Source organism: Ovis canadensis, chromosome 18 (genome assembly GCF_042477335.2).
Source record: "Ovis canadensis isolate MfBH-ARS-UI-01 breed Bighorn chromosome 18, ARS-UI_OviCan_v2, whole genome shotgun sequence".
Classification (NCBI taxonomy): Eukaryota; Metazoa; Chordata; class Mammalia; order Artiodactyla; family Bovidae; genus Ovis; species Ovis canadensis.
The window spans coordinates 41,770,656-41,788,256 of NC_091262.1; the positions used below are offsets into that span (position 1 = coordinate 41,770,656).

At 46.5% G+C, this 17,601-nt stretch overlaps 1 protein-coding gene across 1 annotated transcript in view; it reads right to left on the reverse strand.

Moving 5' to 3' along the window:
* The window catches only part of ENTREP2 (endosomal transmembrane epsin interactor 2), a 243,756-nt gene that overhangs the window by 25,009 nt on the left and 201,146 nt on the right, over positions 1–17,601 (reverse strand). Inside the window, exon 4 of the mRNA XM_069560063.1 lies at positions 7,372–7,506. Coding sequence (XP_069416164.1) covers positions 7,372–7,506 — 135 coding nt within the window. The remainder of the gene's footprint in view (positions 1–7,371; positions 7,507–17,601) is intronic.

Consider the following 17,601-nt stretch of genomic DNA (forward strand, 5'->3'; position numbering starts at 1 on the left):
GGCTGGACTCTGAGACATGCAGGGGTGGGGACAACACCAGGGAGGCAGCTGAACTTGCCCAGCAAGGGTGCGCTCGGCTAGGAGAGATGAGAGTCTGAATCAGAACCCAGAAAATGAAGTGAAAGTGTTAGCTGTTCAGTCATGTCAGATTCTTTGTGACCCCATGGACTACAGCCCATCAGGCTCCTCTGTCCATGGGATTCTCCAGGCAAGATACTGGAGTGGGTTGCCATTCCCTTCTCCAGGGATCTTCTCGACTCAGGGATTGAACCCAGGTCTTCTGCATTGCAGGCAGACTCTTAACCATATGAGCCACCAGGAGAAGTCCTGAGAACCCAGAGCTGGATCCTAATTCTGGAGCAGAAAGAGTCTATAAAGAAGATCTAGATGAGGATGAACAGAGAGAAGGGAAACCAGAGCGGTGGGCATATAAATGGGCAAATGCACCAGTGCATGAGGTTTCCACACCCCTGGCCCAACACTCCCAGCAGACAATGAGTGATGACAGGGACGAGCCAAACCCCACACCATGTTTCACAGATGTGTGCCAGAACCTGGACTCACAAGATGTGTGGGGCTTAACAAAACTTGCTTGCAAACTTGGATGCAAAGCAAAGGTCAACAAACTAACACTAAGACACAAGCATATGGGGTTATCCAACCACAGTGCAGTTACGTTTGCTGTGAATGACAGGAAAACAACTGATTAAGCCCTCTCTACCTCCGCAAATTCACAACACATGGTGGAATAACTCAGGGATTAAAAAGTGAATCATAATGAAAATGAGATTCTCCAGGCAAGAATACTGGAATTGCTGTTTCCTTCTCCAGAGGATCTTCCTGATTCAGGGATTGAACTAGAGTCTCCTGCATTGGCAGGTGAATTCTTTACCATTGCACATGGAAGCCTGTGGGTACATATACATAAATATTTACATATTAAATTAAATATATATTAAAGAGTCAAATTTTAGCAAATGCTGCATCTATTAAGTATGCATGCATGTATTTATACATACACATATGTGTATGTATATGTACATATATACAAATATATAAATACATATAAATTTTAGCATACACACATCTCAATAGATGTAGCATTTTTGCTAAAGTTTAAGACTCTTTAATGGCAAATTCTAAGCAAAACAATAATAAAATGGGATTCCCTAAGCCTGGAAAATACTATTTAGTCCCAGAAAATTTCAATAAACATTATTCCTAATTATTGAACACATTTCCTTTAAAGTCAGGAAGGAATAAAACAGATAAACAACAAGGACCTTATGTATAGCACAGGCGACTACACTCACCATCTTGTAATAACCTATAGTGGTTGAAAGAATTTGAGTCACTTTGCTGTACACTTGAAACTACATTGTACACAACATTGTAATTTACATTACACAACATTGTAAATAAACTATACCTCAATAAAAATAAAGTAAAATAAATCAGGAAGAAAATAAGATGTCTGGCTCAAGCCCTATTCAATACCGTGCTGAAGAGTCCCTGCCAGTTCGGGAAGATAGGAAAAATGAAGAAAAATCAATAAGCAACGTAAAGACTGGAAAGGAAGAAGCATACTGCCATTATTTCCAGATAAGGTAACCCACTAAATAGAAAACCCCAAGCAATCTATGGGCAAACTGTCAGAGTAAATGGAGTTATCAGTAACTGGATGCACGACCAATGAACAGAAGTAAATGTGTTTCTCTATACAAACATTTTAAAATCAGAAAATGTTCTTCAAAAAACTCTACTTTTCCCGTAGTGGGACAAAACTATATGACATCTAGGAATGTATCTAACAAGAATTATACCAGTTTTCTTGAAAAACACGACAGAAGGATAAATAAATGGAAAGATACACCAAAAATGACCATTCTCAGAAAACGAACCTAAAAATGCAATGCAGTTACAAATGAATGGCTTCGTGTGTCTAAGACAGAGAGAGAAATGGGGAAGGAGGAGGGGGGCCAGGGGAGAGTCCACAAAGGACAGAGAAGAGCCAAGATCATTTTGAGAAGAAAAAAGGGGGGCTGATCCTACCAAACACACGCTTAATAAAGAAACAGCATTTAACATAATGTGCTATTGACAATGAGTCAAGCCATACACCAACACAGAAGAAAAGAGACCCCAGAAATAAATGTCTTTAGATACAGATACTCAATACATAACCACATGACTAAATGACCACTAACCTGAGCTGTAACAGCTGATGATGATCTATCAGTGAAAAACAAAACTAGGTCATATCTCACGCCACGTGCATAACTGAGACCCAGGTGGATAAATGAGCTAAACATGAAAAGCAAAGTTTTAAAACTTGTGGGAAAAAAGTCCAGGAAGTTTGTCTGACCTCAGGATGGGAAAATATTTCTTAAAAGCAATATAGAAAGGACACTTCCAACAGGAAATGAGTCTGACTGCACTGAAACTGAGAACTTGTCTCTGAAAAATGACATCCAAAATGAAATGAAATGACATCCCAAACAAAACTGAATGACAAGTCTCAGAGTGCATGAAATTTTTATGACTAAGGTCATTGTTTAGAACAGAGAACCCAACAGGAAGACAGACAAAACAGGTGACTCACTGATGAGAAACACAAATGGCCAATACATTGACAATACGAGACAAGTCAAGAAGAATCTATGGCAAGAACTCTTGGCAAGGATGTGACTGAAGCAAAGGTACTTCTTCCCCCAGCCGTGAGAATGTTACCCCTTTGTAGAGAAATGGGATGTTTTGTAAAAGGGAAGATGGACCCTCCTTACATCCTGGCAGGTGTGCCCACTGAAAAGACACAGTATGTGAGCCCAGGCTGATGACTGCTGACTAATTCTAGCACTGTTATAATAGGCTTCCCTGGAGGCTCAGTGGTACGTTGTCTGCCTGCCAATGCAGGAGACGTCGGTTTGATCCCTGGGTTGGGATGATGCCCTGGAGAAGGGAATGGCAATCCACTCCAGTATTCTTGCCTGGAGAAGTCCATGGACAGAGACTCGCACGCGACAGTCTATGGGGTTGCAAAGAGTTGGACATGACTGAGCGACTAACACACACAAGTAAATCAACTATACTTCAACAAAAAAATAAAAACAACAAATAAATAAGTAAATAAAAAGGCCGTGCAAAGCAGGTCACAAAGGCTGGCCCCCAGAAAAGCCACACTGGGGTCAAGTGTAAAAGACCACTGTTAGGTATCACTCCTCCACTGAGTCGTCTTTCTGGCAGGAATTCTGCTCCCTCAGTCAAGATTCTGTCCTGTGGCCCCTCTGATCTTGGGCCTCTCTGCAAGGGCCTGGGGACAGTAAACCCCTGCAGACGGTTATGCTCCACTCAGCCATGGTCATCTCCTCCTTTCCTTGAGCTGCTATAACCAGTGTGTGTTGATTTGTGAATGAAGTCAGATCCCTAAACGCATGTCGGAACGCCTGCACGGGCCTGTCTCCATCTTTCTGGTCTTGCTTTCATGTCTCTCTTCACCCACCACTCATCCGTCACCTAGACACTTTACAGCTTGAGGTACTGACGTATGACAGATGAATGACAGAGTGAGCATACTCTAAACACAGAATCCAATGAGTTTTGACACATGTGCACACCTGCATAGCCACCACCACGATCAAGGGAGAGAATCTACCCATGGCCCCAGGATTACTTCCGGCTCCTTTGTTACAAGTAATTCTCCACCTTCACATTCCCTTCTGCTGGTTTTACACGTTTTTTCCAATGGCCTCATCATTCAATTATTATTGAAACATTTCCCATCCTGCGTACTTTCCTCTTAATGCCCTCTTCCCCCCAGCATATTGGTGCTAATTCAGAGTGCTGAACACAACTAAGTGCTTTAGAGACAACCTCTGGTCTCAGGGAGTGGACTCTGTGCTGTCTCCTCCAGGTTGTGTATGCAAAACCACAACCTGCTCTCTGTCCCCCACTCAAGGCAATGGGGCTCCTCTGAAGCCCCTAGTTTTGTCTGGGGTGTAGAGTGAAGATCAGGTCTATTATTATTCATCTTGGGACCACCTCAGACTAAACAGCCGGCCCTCTTCATGATCCTCCTCTTCTCAGACCCTGACATGGAGCCTCAAAAGATCCCACAGTTGAGGGCAGAGGGCTGGGGACCACCTGCTGTGGGTCCTTATCTGAATGTGCCAAAGGCTGGGGGGTCCTCGTGTGAGGGGCCCACCCATGTGGCCCAGCACTCAAGCCCTGCAGCCTCCACCCCGCCCCCCACCTCCCTAGCTAACAGAAAGACAATTTTCTTCAGCTACATCACAGCACATCCCCTGGCGATGGCTTCAGGGTGTCCACTTGGGGAGGGTCCAGGGCAGCGGTCTGGGAGGAAGAGGGGAGCATCTTGAAGCTGTGTTTGACGAGCATGTTGCCTTAGACCTTAGAAATGTCCACTGTCAGGACATCCCTGGTGGTCTAGGGTTAGGACTCTGTGTTTCCACTGCAGGAGGCTGTCCTAGCCTGAGGACTGGAGAAACACCGAATGATGGAGAGGGGCTCATTCATCCAGGCGAAGGCTTGACCCTCCACCCTTCCCCACCAGGAGGAGAGGTTCTGCCTGTGGGTGAACTGCAGCATCAGCTCTTCCCTGATGTCCAGCCTGCTGCCTACCCTGACCATCCTGGACTTGTTGGCCTTCACACTCCGTCACAAAATATCAATGTTCACTTATTCTCAGAAGCATTTTTATTTCTTCAGCATGGTTAAAAACATACTCAAGATTAAACAATAAGTCTATTTTTCAGGCCCCTAGGTTTTTAGGAAATTGTCTTGCTGGGTTTCCTTTTTTTTTTTTTCCTTTAACTTCCTTAGAGACAAAGAAAAGAATCTTCAAGAGAAGTAAGCTTATAAACTCAACAACTGATTGATTCCTGGAAAGTTGTATTTCCTTATCCATTGATAAGGTTTCTTTGGATAATTTGTTTTACTACAGCTCCATAAATTAAACCAGATACTTGAAGAAAACAAACAAAAAAAGATATTTACCTCTGTTTTCAATTAGAATTACATCATTATAATATAACTGTAATGATAACCGGGGATATAGCAAAGAATAAAGTTGGGATGGATATAATATCAACCCATGATGAGTCATATTCCATCAGTTATGATTCCAATTTTTGCAGTCTTTTAAAACTTCTGTTAATATTGATCAGAAAATATGTCACAATCTTATGTTGCGTTTGACTTGGCGAAGACCACCATTAACCTACCAAAACATATTTTTATCATTTATCTTGTCACTAGACATTATTAGGAAGTGAAAGAAAGTCAGAGTGTTAGTTGTGTCCGACTCTTTGTGACCCCATAGACTGTAGCCCATCAGGCTCCTCTGTCTGTGGAATTCTCCCTGTGATCTGGGGTTTAGACGTGGTGGGAAAGCTTCAAAGAGACCCAGGGAGCAGGGGGGTTTCAGAGCCTCCAAACCCTCAAGAACAATCTGAGGGACCAGAGAAGCAGCATTGCCATCATCTTCCGGGCTCCAGAGATATTCCTTATCAGACTGGAAGAAGAATCGGGGACCACACTCCTTGTGACACAGGGCAGGTGCTGGGGGCCAGGTCCCTTCCACATCGGGCCTCAGGCACCTCCTCCCTCTCTGTGGCCACTGCTCTTTTTGCCAGCCAGTTTCCCAGGGCATGGGAATTCACAGAGAGCTCCCCTGACAGACTGGTCACCATTTCCAGCATCTGAAGTATCTCCTCCAGTGGACCCACCACAGGCCCCTGTTCCAGACAGTGACACTGCCCTCTGTGCCCGCCAGGTGTTAGGTGTTCCTCCAGAGCCTCCAGATCCCCACATATTGCGGCCCACATACACATACTATAGGGTCCCTATTATATAATGTAGTGTTAGTGGTAAAGAACCTGCCTGCCAATGCAGGAGAAGATGCCAAGAGACTCAGGTTCGATTTCTAGGTTGAGAAGATCCCCTGGAAGAGGGCATGGCAACCCACTCCAGTACTCTTGCCTGGAGAATCCCATGGACAGAGGAGCCTGGTGGGCCACAGTCCGTGAGGTCGCAACGAGCCAGACACGACTGAAGTAACTTAGCGGGCATGTGCCATAGTGCCACCCATCAGGGGCTCCTTGCACTGTAGCCATATTTTTTCAGAAAAAGTTTAGCAGTTTAGTTTCAGGGAAAAGAGGAAAAGAATTGGGTTCATTGTTCAGATGCCTGTGTAAGTGGCCAATTTTGATTTTCAGGAGCAGGAAAAACTTGTAGGGAGAAAAAGAAACAAGTGATACAAACAATTTTCCATGCCATTAAAGAAAAATCAGATGCTGTACATAAGAATAGACTGCCATGGGAAACTGTAACATTTCTTGCTCCAAATATCTTTAAAAAGGCAAAATAAGTACCCATCTGTTCTCTGATGGTATAATAGCAAAAATGTTGGCTCAGCCATAAAAAAGAATGAAATAATGCCATTTGCAGCAACATGGATGCAACTAGAGATGATCATCCTAAGTAAGTCAGAAAGAGAAAGACAAATACCAAATGATACCACTTATACACAGAATCTAAAATATGGCACAAATGAACATATCTGTGATCTAGAAACTGACTCACAGACATAGAAAACAGACTTGTGGTTGCCAAAGGGAAGGGGAAGGATTGGGAGTTTGGGATTAGCAGATGCAAACTATTATATATAGGATGGATAAACAACAAGGTGCTATTGTATAGCATGGGGAGCTATACTCAATATCTTGTGATAAACCATAATGGAAAAGAATATGAAAAAGAATGTACCTATAACTAAGTCAATTGGCTGTACATCAGAAATTAAACAAAACACTGTAACTCAAGTAGAGTTCAATAAAATCAAACGCTGGAACAGCAGTGACCCATGTCATATCAATATTTGTGTCAACCTCTTTCAACCATTCACCAGTGCTTCACAGAGGTTGGAGGCAGAAAGTAAAATGGTTAAACTGGAAAATTCAAAAAACAAAACCTTTAAAGTGGAAATTTCTAATTGTTTAAGGGGTTTCCCTGGTGGCTCAGATGGTAAAGAATCTGCCTGCAGAGCAGGAGACTTGGGTTTGATCCCTGGGTCAGGAAGATTCCCTGGAGGAAGAAATAGGAACCCACTCCAGTATTCTTGCCTGAAGAATCCCATGGACAGAGGAGCCTGGTGGGCTACAATCCATGGGGTCGCACAGAGTTGGACATGACTAAGCAACTTTCACTGTTTACAATGCTCTCCAGAAAGATGTCCCCTGTTGCACGTGTCCAGCTGCAGGGACCAAGAACTGAAAGGAACATGGTTAAAAGAACATTCCCAGGAGAAATCTCAGGGATGGGGTGGGAGGCAGGAGCGAGTGAAGCCTGGGTCACCTTCAAGGTCAGTCGCACAGCGTTGCAGTCCTCGCGCAGCGGGTTTAGCTTCAGCGTCTCCCCAAGGTTGCTGCAGCCGGACACTTGGTGCTGGGTCTCACAGCAGACACATACCTCCACACTGTCAAACTTGATCTGGATGGGGGAACACGGACAGAGCTCAAGGTTAGAACCTGGCGTGTGGTTCCTAATGATGAGGAACACGGGACAAGCATCCTATCTCATTTTCTTTATATAATAAAGTCAAGATGATTTTTTTAACAGACAAAACCCACCAGAAATACCACTAGGAATTATTTAAAATTCTTATTTTCAAAAGCAATTAATAAAAAAATAAAATTTAAGAAACCTAAGCTATAAAGTTAGGGTTTCTTCCCCGGTGGCTCAGACAGTAAAGTGTCTGTCTACAATGAGGGAGACCAGGGTTCAATCCCTGGTTTGGGAAGATCCCCTGGAGAAGGAAACGGCAATCCACTCCAGCACTATTGCCTGGAAAATCCCATGGACAGAGGAGCCTGGTAGGCTACAGTCCAAGGGGTCGCAAAGAGTTGGACACGACTGAGTGACTTAACTAACTGTGGTGGTAAAGAACCCACCTGACAATGCAGGAAACGTGTGTTCAGTCCCTGGATTGGGAAGATTCCCCTGGAGGAGGAAATGGCAACCCAGTCCAGTATTCTTGCCCGAGGAATCCTATAGACAGAGGAGCCTGGTGGGCCACAGTCCATAGGGTTGCAAAGAGTCAGACACAACTGAAGTGACTCACCACACATGCACTCACATAGTAGAGATTAAAAGAGTATGGGTTAGCTCTACAGCCATAAATGTGCAAATCTAGAGGACACAGATAACTTCCTAGCAAAATACAAGCTATGATACCTAGTCCATAAGTAAACCTAAAGATCAATAACCATAAAACAGATTAGAAAGTCCAAAATGGTATTTCAGGCTGAGTTTGCTACTGCTATTGCTAAGTCACTTCAGTCGTGTCAGACTCTGTGCGACCCCATAGATGGCAGCCCACCAGGCTCCCCCGTCCCTGGGATTCTTCAGGCAAGAACACTGGAGTGGGTTGCCATTTTCTTCTCCAATGCATGAAAGTGAAAAGTGAAAGTGAAGTCGCTCAGTCGTGTCTGACTCTTCGCAACCCCATGGACTGCAGCCCACCAGGCTCCTCTGTCCATGGAATTTTCCAGGCAAGAGTACTGGAGTGGGGTGCCATTGCCTTCTCTGAGGCTGTTTGCTCTGACCTTTAATGAAAAGATAATTCCTATGTTTTAAAACAATTTCAGAGCAGGAGATAAAGAAGAAAATACCACAGTTACCTTATAAAGCTAGTTTAACCTTACCCACAATTCTGAAAAGGAAAAACAAAAGCTCCCCACTCCTACCACAAACCAAAAGATCAGCTTCTCCTTTCAAACATGAGACTATTCTAAGCAAAACAGTGGCTCCTTGAATCCAAAGCTGTATTAAAGGAATTATATTCCACTGCTGTACTAAAAAGTACTCTTGAATGCAAACTACACAGCCCAAGTCTAAATGCCTTAAACAAGAAAGGGAATTTACAGATTCATAAAACAAAAGAGTCCAGGGTTTGGAATTCAGGCATGGTGGCAAGCAGGTACTGAAATGTTCTCAGAGCTTTCTCAGTCTCCACGTGTCCTTTCCTTAGGGTTGGCTGTATGCTCAGAAGGAATCTCCTAAAAATATGTCCAAAAGCTGGAAGCTTAGCAGCCTTAGTGGTCAGTGTGTATGTTCTAAATGCTACAGCCCCAGGCCTGGCTGGCTGTGCAGCACAAGGGAGAGAGGAAAACTTAGTTCTGTTAAACACCATGTACTTACTTGTTCCCAAAGCCTAGGTTATCTTGAAAAATATCCACGTTTCATTTTAGAAATAGGATTCTGGAACAGCGGTAAATCAATCAAGAAAATCTGTTCCAGGGACAAATCAAAGGAGAAAAATCATACGATCTTATAAATAGATCTCAAAAAACTAGTGCCTCAAATTTAGCAGGCATTCATGGTAAAAACTCTGAGTCACTTTCAAGAATAGGAGAAAATGACTTAAATCTGATAAGGTTTTTACTCGGCAAATATCAAAAGCAAATAACATTTTAAAAATATGCATTTGTTTTGAAGGACTGCACTGGGCCTTTGTTGGTGTGCACAGCCTTCCTTCGGTAGTTGTGATACATAGGCTCTGCTGCCCTACAGCATGTGGAATCTTCCCAGACCAGAGATCGAACCTGTGACACCTGCACTGGTAGGTGGATTAACCCCTGGACCATCAGGGAAATCCACAAAAAGCATTTTAACTGGAGAAATATGAAGGCAATTCCACTAAGATCAGGAATGACACGGAGGAATGACACCCATGGCCACAATTCTGCACTGTTTTAGGAGCGCTTGCTAATTTAAAGATAAGAAATGACTGCAAACTTGTGTAAATACTGGAGAAGATAGAACTGTCTTTCCAAATGTGATCGAATATCTAAAAACAATCTAAGAGACTACACTAAAAATGATGGGAATTAAGAGTATTTGTTCAAAGAAAACCCAGAAGAAATGCCCCATGTAAGTGATTTAAACAACCATGAGGGCACGATTTTCTGAGTCTGCTTATGAGTCTATCCACAACTCTACTCTTTTTCCATCTAACAAACACTTTGCTTGTTTCACTAAAGAGTGTTTGTTGCATTGGTTATAATAAATATGATACTGTGCTGTGTTTAGTCGCTCAGTCCTGTCTGACTCTCTGTGACCTCATGGGCTGTAGCCCACCAGGCTCCTCTGTCCATTGGTATTCTCCAGGCAAGAATACTGGAGTGGGTTGCCATGCCCTCCTCCAGGGGATCTTCCCAACCCAGGGATCAAACCTAGGTCTCCTGCATTGCAGGTGGATTCTTTACCATCTGAGTCACCAGGGAAGACAATGCTGGAGTGGATAGCCTATCCCTTCTCCAGAGGAGGGGATCTTCCCAAACCAGGAATTGAACCAGGGGTTCCCGAATTGCAGGCAGATTCTTTACCAGCTGAGCTACCCAGGAAGCCCAAATATGATACTATTCACAACCAATTAAAAATAAAAGTGGCAAAAATATTCTATTCAAAGTAACAATAACAACAGATAAGAGATTAAACATGGAAATTTAATGACCTATGTGAAGCTATGCATAAAATGCTATTAAATGGCAAAAACTCAGGTACAGGAGATGTGGGTCATTCTATCTGGCACCCATACCACGGAGCCCTCCTCCCAGACTGGAGAGTTTTTTTGGGAATCTTCCACTTTTCCCAGAAAGGCTTCCCTGGCCAGCACGCCAGAGAGAGAGCAGGCAGGTGTCCCAGGCTCCACACGTAGGACATGATGCCTTCACAGGGCACTCTAAGTGGAAGCTTGAGGCGTGCACTGAACCGGCTCCACCCTGGCTCTGTAAGTAGCAGACATGAACCACTTCCAGAAGGGCAGGAGCTGGGCTCTGGGGGCAGCATCCAGAGCCCATGGTCAGCGTGGTCAGACACAAGCCCAGGGCTGATGACAGGGTCACTCCCAACAGCAGCTCCTCAATATGATTTGGAACACTGCTCCCTTCCTGGCTTTGTAGCCCCCAAATCTGATTTCTGGTCATCCTGGAGACTGAACTTTAGGGGGTCCCATAATAAATCCTTCAGATGGATAACAGCTCCAGTTGTTTCTTTGAAACTCAGAACTGGGACTGACACATACGGCCTGAATCCGTGGAGGGCAGGGTTGGCTCCCACGTGGAAATCTGGGACATCTCCAAAATGCTGGCCCTTGCCAGAGATGCACAGATGGTTCAGCAGTAAAGAATCTGCCTGCCAATGCAGGAGATGCAGGTTCAATCCCTGGGTTGGGAAGATCCCCTGGAGAAGGAAATGGCAACCCATTGCAGTATTCTTGCCTCAAGAATCTCAGGGACAGAGGAGCCTGGTGGACTACAGCCCATGGGGTCGCAAAGAGTTGGACACGACTGAGCACTCACCCACTCTGGAATCCAAGCTGAGTCCCATGGGGGTGCATGTGCGAAAGTGTTTTAAAGACTATTTGGAATAATAAACATTCAAGAATTAAGCCCCCAAATTGGGAAAGAATGGTAACCAGAGAAGTAGATGTCTTAACAGACTAAAGGTCAGCTGAGGACATCTAGGTGGCTTGAAATAGCTGCCATCTCTTTCAGATGCTCAACTGGACTGAGGTTCCTGGTCTCCCTCACCCACTGATGACTCTGGTAAAGATTCCAAGACCTGGAGAGAAAAGTCTAGTTGGAACACCTTGGCTGAGAAACGATGATGCACACATTGGGGTGGAGGTAAGCTGCCCCCAAGAACACAGAACAAATGTCCTTCCAAAAGCTGCTCTGGCTTAGAGTCCAATCAACCCATAAAAGTAAGCCATAGGGTCTTCCTTGGTGGTCCAGTGGCTGAGAATCTGCCTGCGAATCAGGGGACACAGGTTCAATCCCTGGTGAGGGAACTAAAATCCCACATCCTTTGGGACAACTAAGCCTGCAAGCCACAACTACTGAAGCCCATGCACACCCTAGAGCTATGCTCCCCAACAAGACAAGCCACTGCAATAAGAAGCCTGCACACCACAGCTAGAGAGTAGCCTGTTTGCTGAAACTAGATAAAGTCTAGGCAGCAACAGAGACCTAGTGCAGCCAAAAATAAATAAATAAATACATTTACAATGAAGCCATGAGGAAGGCACCAAGCGGGTGTCTTCCTCTCTCCTTCCCGTGGAAACATACTGGCCCTGAGCTCCCCCTGAAGCTGGCACCTGCCACACCCCTCAAGCAGGGGTCAATGCCTGGGGCTCCACTGAGTCCTTGAGCTCCTAGCACCGGGACAAAGTCTGGCTCTCCTGAGCGAGCCTGTGTCCCCACATCTCAAAAGCCTTGAGGAATGACTGCATATGACCATGGCCCCACCTTGGCATTGACTCTGAGGCTGCTAACGTAAATGGCTACACAGCTTTCTGGGGAGGGAGAAGAGAGAGACTGGGTTTGGGGGGGTGTGGGAAAAGGATGGTTCAGCACATCGAGTGACCCGTTATCAACCTCAGGGGATGGACGCTGACATTAATCTCGTCCTTCTGTTACTTCACTGAGGCTGTGATTAATTCTGAGACAAATTCTGGAAGCCTTCTGATGAGGTCTGTGACCTCGATGTCTTGGTGTGCGGGGGCTGGCAGATTTATCTCAGGATGTCCCTTCATGCTCGGGTCACTGGGACCCACGTGACAGAGCTTTGCGGTGATTTCGCATGAATCTCTTTGCAGCACTAAAAAGCCAGCCTGGCCCCCAACCCCTCTAATTAATGGCCTGTCAGTCTGACAGGGAGGAGAAAGGGCCCAGTGGAAAGGGAGGGCCAGGGGCCCGTGTGTGCGATGCTCCAGCCACGCCCAGCCTGACACTGAGTGGGGTGGGGGTCCTCAAGGCTGGGTTTGACCAGTTTTACTCCAGCACCTATGGCTTCAAACAGGCCAGGACCCTGAAAGTTCCCACTAGGTTTGTTCTTCCGGAGAAGGCAATGGCACCCCAGTCCAGTACTCTTGCCTGGAAAATCCCATGGGCAGAGGAGCCTGGTGGGCTGCAGTCCATGGGATCGCTGGGAGTTGGACACAACTGAGTGACCTCACTTTCACTTTTCACTTTCATGCACTGGAGAAGGACATGGCAACCCACTCCCATGTTCTTGCCTGGAGAATCCCAGGGACGGGGGAGCCTGGTGGGCTGCCGTCGATGGGGTCGCACAGAGTCGGACACGACTGAAGCGACTTAGCAGCAGCAGCAGCAGGCTTGTTCTCCTGCTGTTGTTGTTCAGTTGCTAAGTCATGTCTGATTCTTTGTGACTCCATTGACTGCAGCACACCAGGCTTCCCTGTCCTTCACTTTCTACAGGAGATTGCTCAAACTGGTGTCCAGCCACCTCATCCTCTGTCATCTCCTTCTCTTCCTGCCCTCAATTTTTTCTAGCGTCAAGGTCTTTTCCAATGACTCGGCTCTTTGCACCAGATGGCCAAAGTACTCAAGCTTCAGCTTCAGCATCAGTCCTTGAGTTCTTCCCAATTCATTAAAATTTAAATTTTCATCTTTAAACTGACAGATTTTTTTTGTCCTCATATTGCTTTCACGATGCTGCTTTCCTCTGTCAAGGAAGCTTGACAGTGATGGTGGACCAATGTTTCTGAATCCCACTTTGCACATAATTAAGTGCACTGGAACACAGGCGTGCTGCTGATGACAGCAAAGCGCTACTCTGTTCTCTGGTTCTCATTGCACTTTAGAACATGCATCACAGGGTCAATGGGGAACATCCACTAACAAAATTTCCTTAAAACCAAGTCTGTTGAGGAGCTAAGGTTTTGTGTGTTTTTAAAAATTGTGTGTGTGTATAAAGCATCTAAGCCAAACAATATATAATTCCAGTAGATAGAAATTTTATTATAAAAATCATATAATTTAGCTTTTAAACCTTCCCTGACCTTTCGGGGAAAACTAGCGCCTGCTTTTTATTCAGATCATCAGACATTTCACCTTTATTTTGGTCTTGCTTTCATCACAGTCTATCTGTGTGCTAATTTAGCTGTTGTCTCTGCAACAGATGCTCAAATTATTTGTGGAATAATAAATCTAACAGAGGGCACAGACTTTACATTTTTCATCACATGAGTGCCACTGCGAGAGAGACAGGCAGAGACAGACAGAAACAGAGAGACAGAGAGAGATAGGGAGTGACAGAGACAGGGTGAGACAGAGAGAAAGATAGAGACAGACAGAGACAGGGAGATATAGAAGGGGGGGTAGAGAGAGAGACAGAAGCAGAGAAAAAGAGACAGAGAGACAGACAGAGAGAGAGAGACAGAGATAGAAGGAGAGAGAGCACTAATCTACAAGTGGAGAATTTGAAGGGGTCATTGTAACCTTCCTGTCAGGGAGCCAGTTGTCCCCATAGGACATGGCAACAATTTCTGCCATCCTAGGAGTCTTTACAAGATCTTTTTGTTCAAATGACACTTTCAAGGGCGGCAGAAGTTGATAAATTATGAATGTTCACAGCAGCCTCCCTGCTGATCAGGGAAACGAGGCTGCTGGTCTTGATATGTTCCCACCACAGGAGAGGCCTGGAGCCAGCTGGACCGAGGGGGCGGGGACTCCATCTCCTCCCTGCCTTTTGTTAACATGCAGAAGTGTGTTTCGGGGGCCAGACTCTGAGAAGTCATTAGTTAGCATTGTAATCAACGCAGAGCCTGACTTGGCCTGCAGAAGCAGAGAGAGGGCGGAACACGGTTAACAGGAACACGAGGCACATTTAGCATTTCTGTCCCTCAGAGACCCAAGTGAGGATGTTTGGAATAACAGAAACATCATAAAGAACTAAAATGAGGTTCTGGGGCCAAATTAACTTGGGAAACAGCGGTTCAGAAAATGAAACAGGGGCTTTGCTGGTGGCTCAGTGCTAAGTTCAATCCCTGGTCTGGGAAGATCCCACGTGCCATGGAGCAACTAAGCCCTGCACCACGACTACCGAGCCCGTGCTCTGCAACAAGGGAACTGCAGCAACGAGAAGCCCGTGCACCGCAACTGGAGAACAGCCTCCATGCGCAGAAACTAGAGAAAGCCCGCGCAGCAACGGAGGCCCAGCACAACCGAAATCAACACACTAAAAACAAAACAAAAATGACATGGCCTCTCTCCTGCATGGCTTCTCAGTCTGTCAGTCTTTTCTTGCTTGTCACCACCACATGGGAGGCGACCAGGGACGCAGGATGCCTGCATTTCTGTTCTCCCTCCCCACACCTTATTTCTAAAATAACATCCACCACATTGTCCACACCAAACGCTCCCAAGAGCCACTGGCAGAAAAGGGGGAGGAGGAGCGGAGGGGCTGCTTTCCCTCCAGGGCCTCAGCTGTGGGGGCAACCACAGGGAGGTGGGGCTCCCCCAGGCTCAGCCCCCCACCCCGGGATCGCTGTGCTTCCAGACACAAATGCCTGTCAGCTTGTGTTGGTTCATTCTTTGAGTGTAACGAACCATCCATCAAGAAGAGCATTTTCATTGTTTTCTGGTCTCTAGTCCAACAGAAGGGTATGTGACCTTCAGTGGTGATCTTCAGAGTTACGAAAAAGTCCTGCTTAGAGCCCCGCTGTGCATCTCTGGGTGAAACTGGAAGCCCCCCTCAGCAGCAGAGCCCCGGTGAGTCCTTAAGGAATGACTTCGGCTCATTGTTTCAGTGGTGTGAACACACCAGAGACAGGGGTAGAGATAAAATATCTGTGGGGGGCAGAGAAGAACCAAGAGGGGAGGACATGAGCAGGGCACCTGGACACTGATGTTTTCAAATTTCCTTTTAATCTTGGGGTGGGGGCAGGGGGAGAGGAGACTCACTTAGTGTGAGGGTGAAATTGGGGAATGGCACATAACAATTTCAGTTTCTGGCTTTGCTTGACGTTTCCCAGGGCTCCCAAGGCTCCCGGGTCCTGGGCTGAAGTGAGCTTGCTCTGGCTTCGTCCTCGGTTGCTGGGGGTGGGGGATGTGCTTTCTCCTTTCTGTGAGGTGAGGGGCCCTCCCCTCTGCTCTCCATCTGCTACAGCCAGACTCCTCACCTGGCACCTTGGGGCCCATGTCCTTGGTCTTGGCGAGCTCTCTGCTTTGACAGTGGGCATCTCATGGGCTCTGGGGGATGCGGTCGCCAGAGTGACCTGTGCTCCTGTCAGGTGAGTCACTAACACCCTCGAGAATCGGTCAGTTTCAAGCACTGTTTTTCCTTCTAGAGAGCACGTTTCTAGCAGATATTGGTGTCATTCTTGTTCTGTGGCTCAGTCGTGTCCCACTCTTTGCGATCCCATTGGCTGCAGCACAGCAGGCTTCCCTGTTCTTCACCATCTCCCAGACTTTGCTCAAACTCATGTCCATTGAGTTAGTGATGCCATCCAACTATCTCATCCTCTGTCACCCCCTTCTCCTCCTGCCCTCACTCTTCCCCAGCCTCAGGGTCTTTCCAATGAGTTGGCTCTTCATATCAGTATTGGATCACATCAGCTCTTCACTCTTCCACAGTATTGGAGTTTCAATTCAGTATCAGTCCTTCCAATGAATATTTCAGGGTTGATTTCCTTTAGGATTGACTGGTTTTATCTCCTTGCTGTCCAAGGGACTCTCAAGAGTCTTCTCCAGCACAACAGTTTGAAAGCATCAATTCTAGCAGATATTAGAGGTCTGCTAACTCCAACACTGGCTGAGCTGGCCTGGCTGCAGCAGGTGCCCCTGGGGCCAGGGTGAGGGGTGGGGGACAGAAGGGTCACCTGGGAGGCCAGCCCTGGAGCACATGGACCTCAGCTCCCTGCCAGGCCAGCCCCCTCCATCCGAGGGCACATGCTCTGGAGATGGTGTGGCTGACACACTGGAGAGGATGCAAGAGGGGTTCATCAGAGCTGATGCCTGCCCCTCCCAGCTTCTTCCCTGCCCTGTTCCCTGACATACATGCAACCCCAGCTCAGAAGACAGAAGGGTCCACACAGGAGAAGAACCTTACATTGTGCTGATACTTAGGGGTCTCCTGAGGAGTGCTGGGTGATGGATCAGGGTCCCCATTGTTAGGACAGACATGGTTAAGCTCCCAAGAAATGCAGCAAGTCTACTGTATTTCCATGAGCGCTCCTGGGAGGCAGGGGAGTGAATCAATCTTGCCTATGGTTTTCACTCAGATCTACGTATAGGAATGAGGCAACATGATCCAGTGGTGGCTGGAGACTGGAGGGATGTGAAAAGGTCCCCAAGTGTCCAAGCCATGAAGTCACATGAACAGAACCATGAGAAGACAGTGCCAGGCAGGTGTCAAGTCCAGCAGGAAGAAATCCCTGGGTCAGAGTTCTTCCAAGTCCACGGAGACCGGGGGCACAGAGCCAGGGCTGAGATGGCCAGCTCCGTGCACTGCACGCCCCTAGGCTTCCTGCTCTCAAATTCCAGTTACCCTTAGATTTGGTCTCTGCTGCTCCCACCCCAGAAGCCCCTGACCCCTGCTCCCCAGCATCACTCAGGCCCCAGCCCACCTGTCACCTGCTCAGAGAAGACTGGGCTACCTCTATACACCAGACTGGTCCTTTTCTTGTAGCCCTTCCTGTTACCTGTCTCTTCTGTTTGCTCCTCTGTCACCCACCTCTCTGCCTATAATGTGAGCCACATAGAGGATACAGAGTCAGGA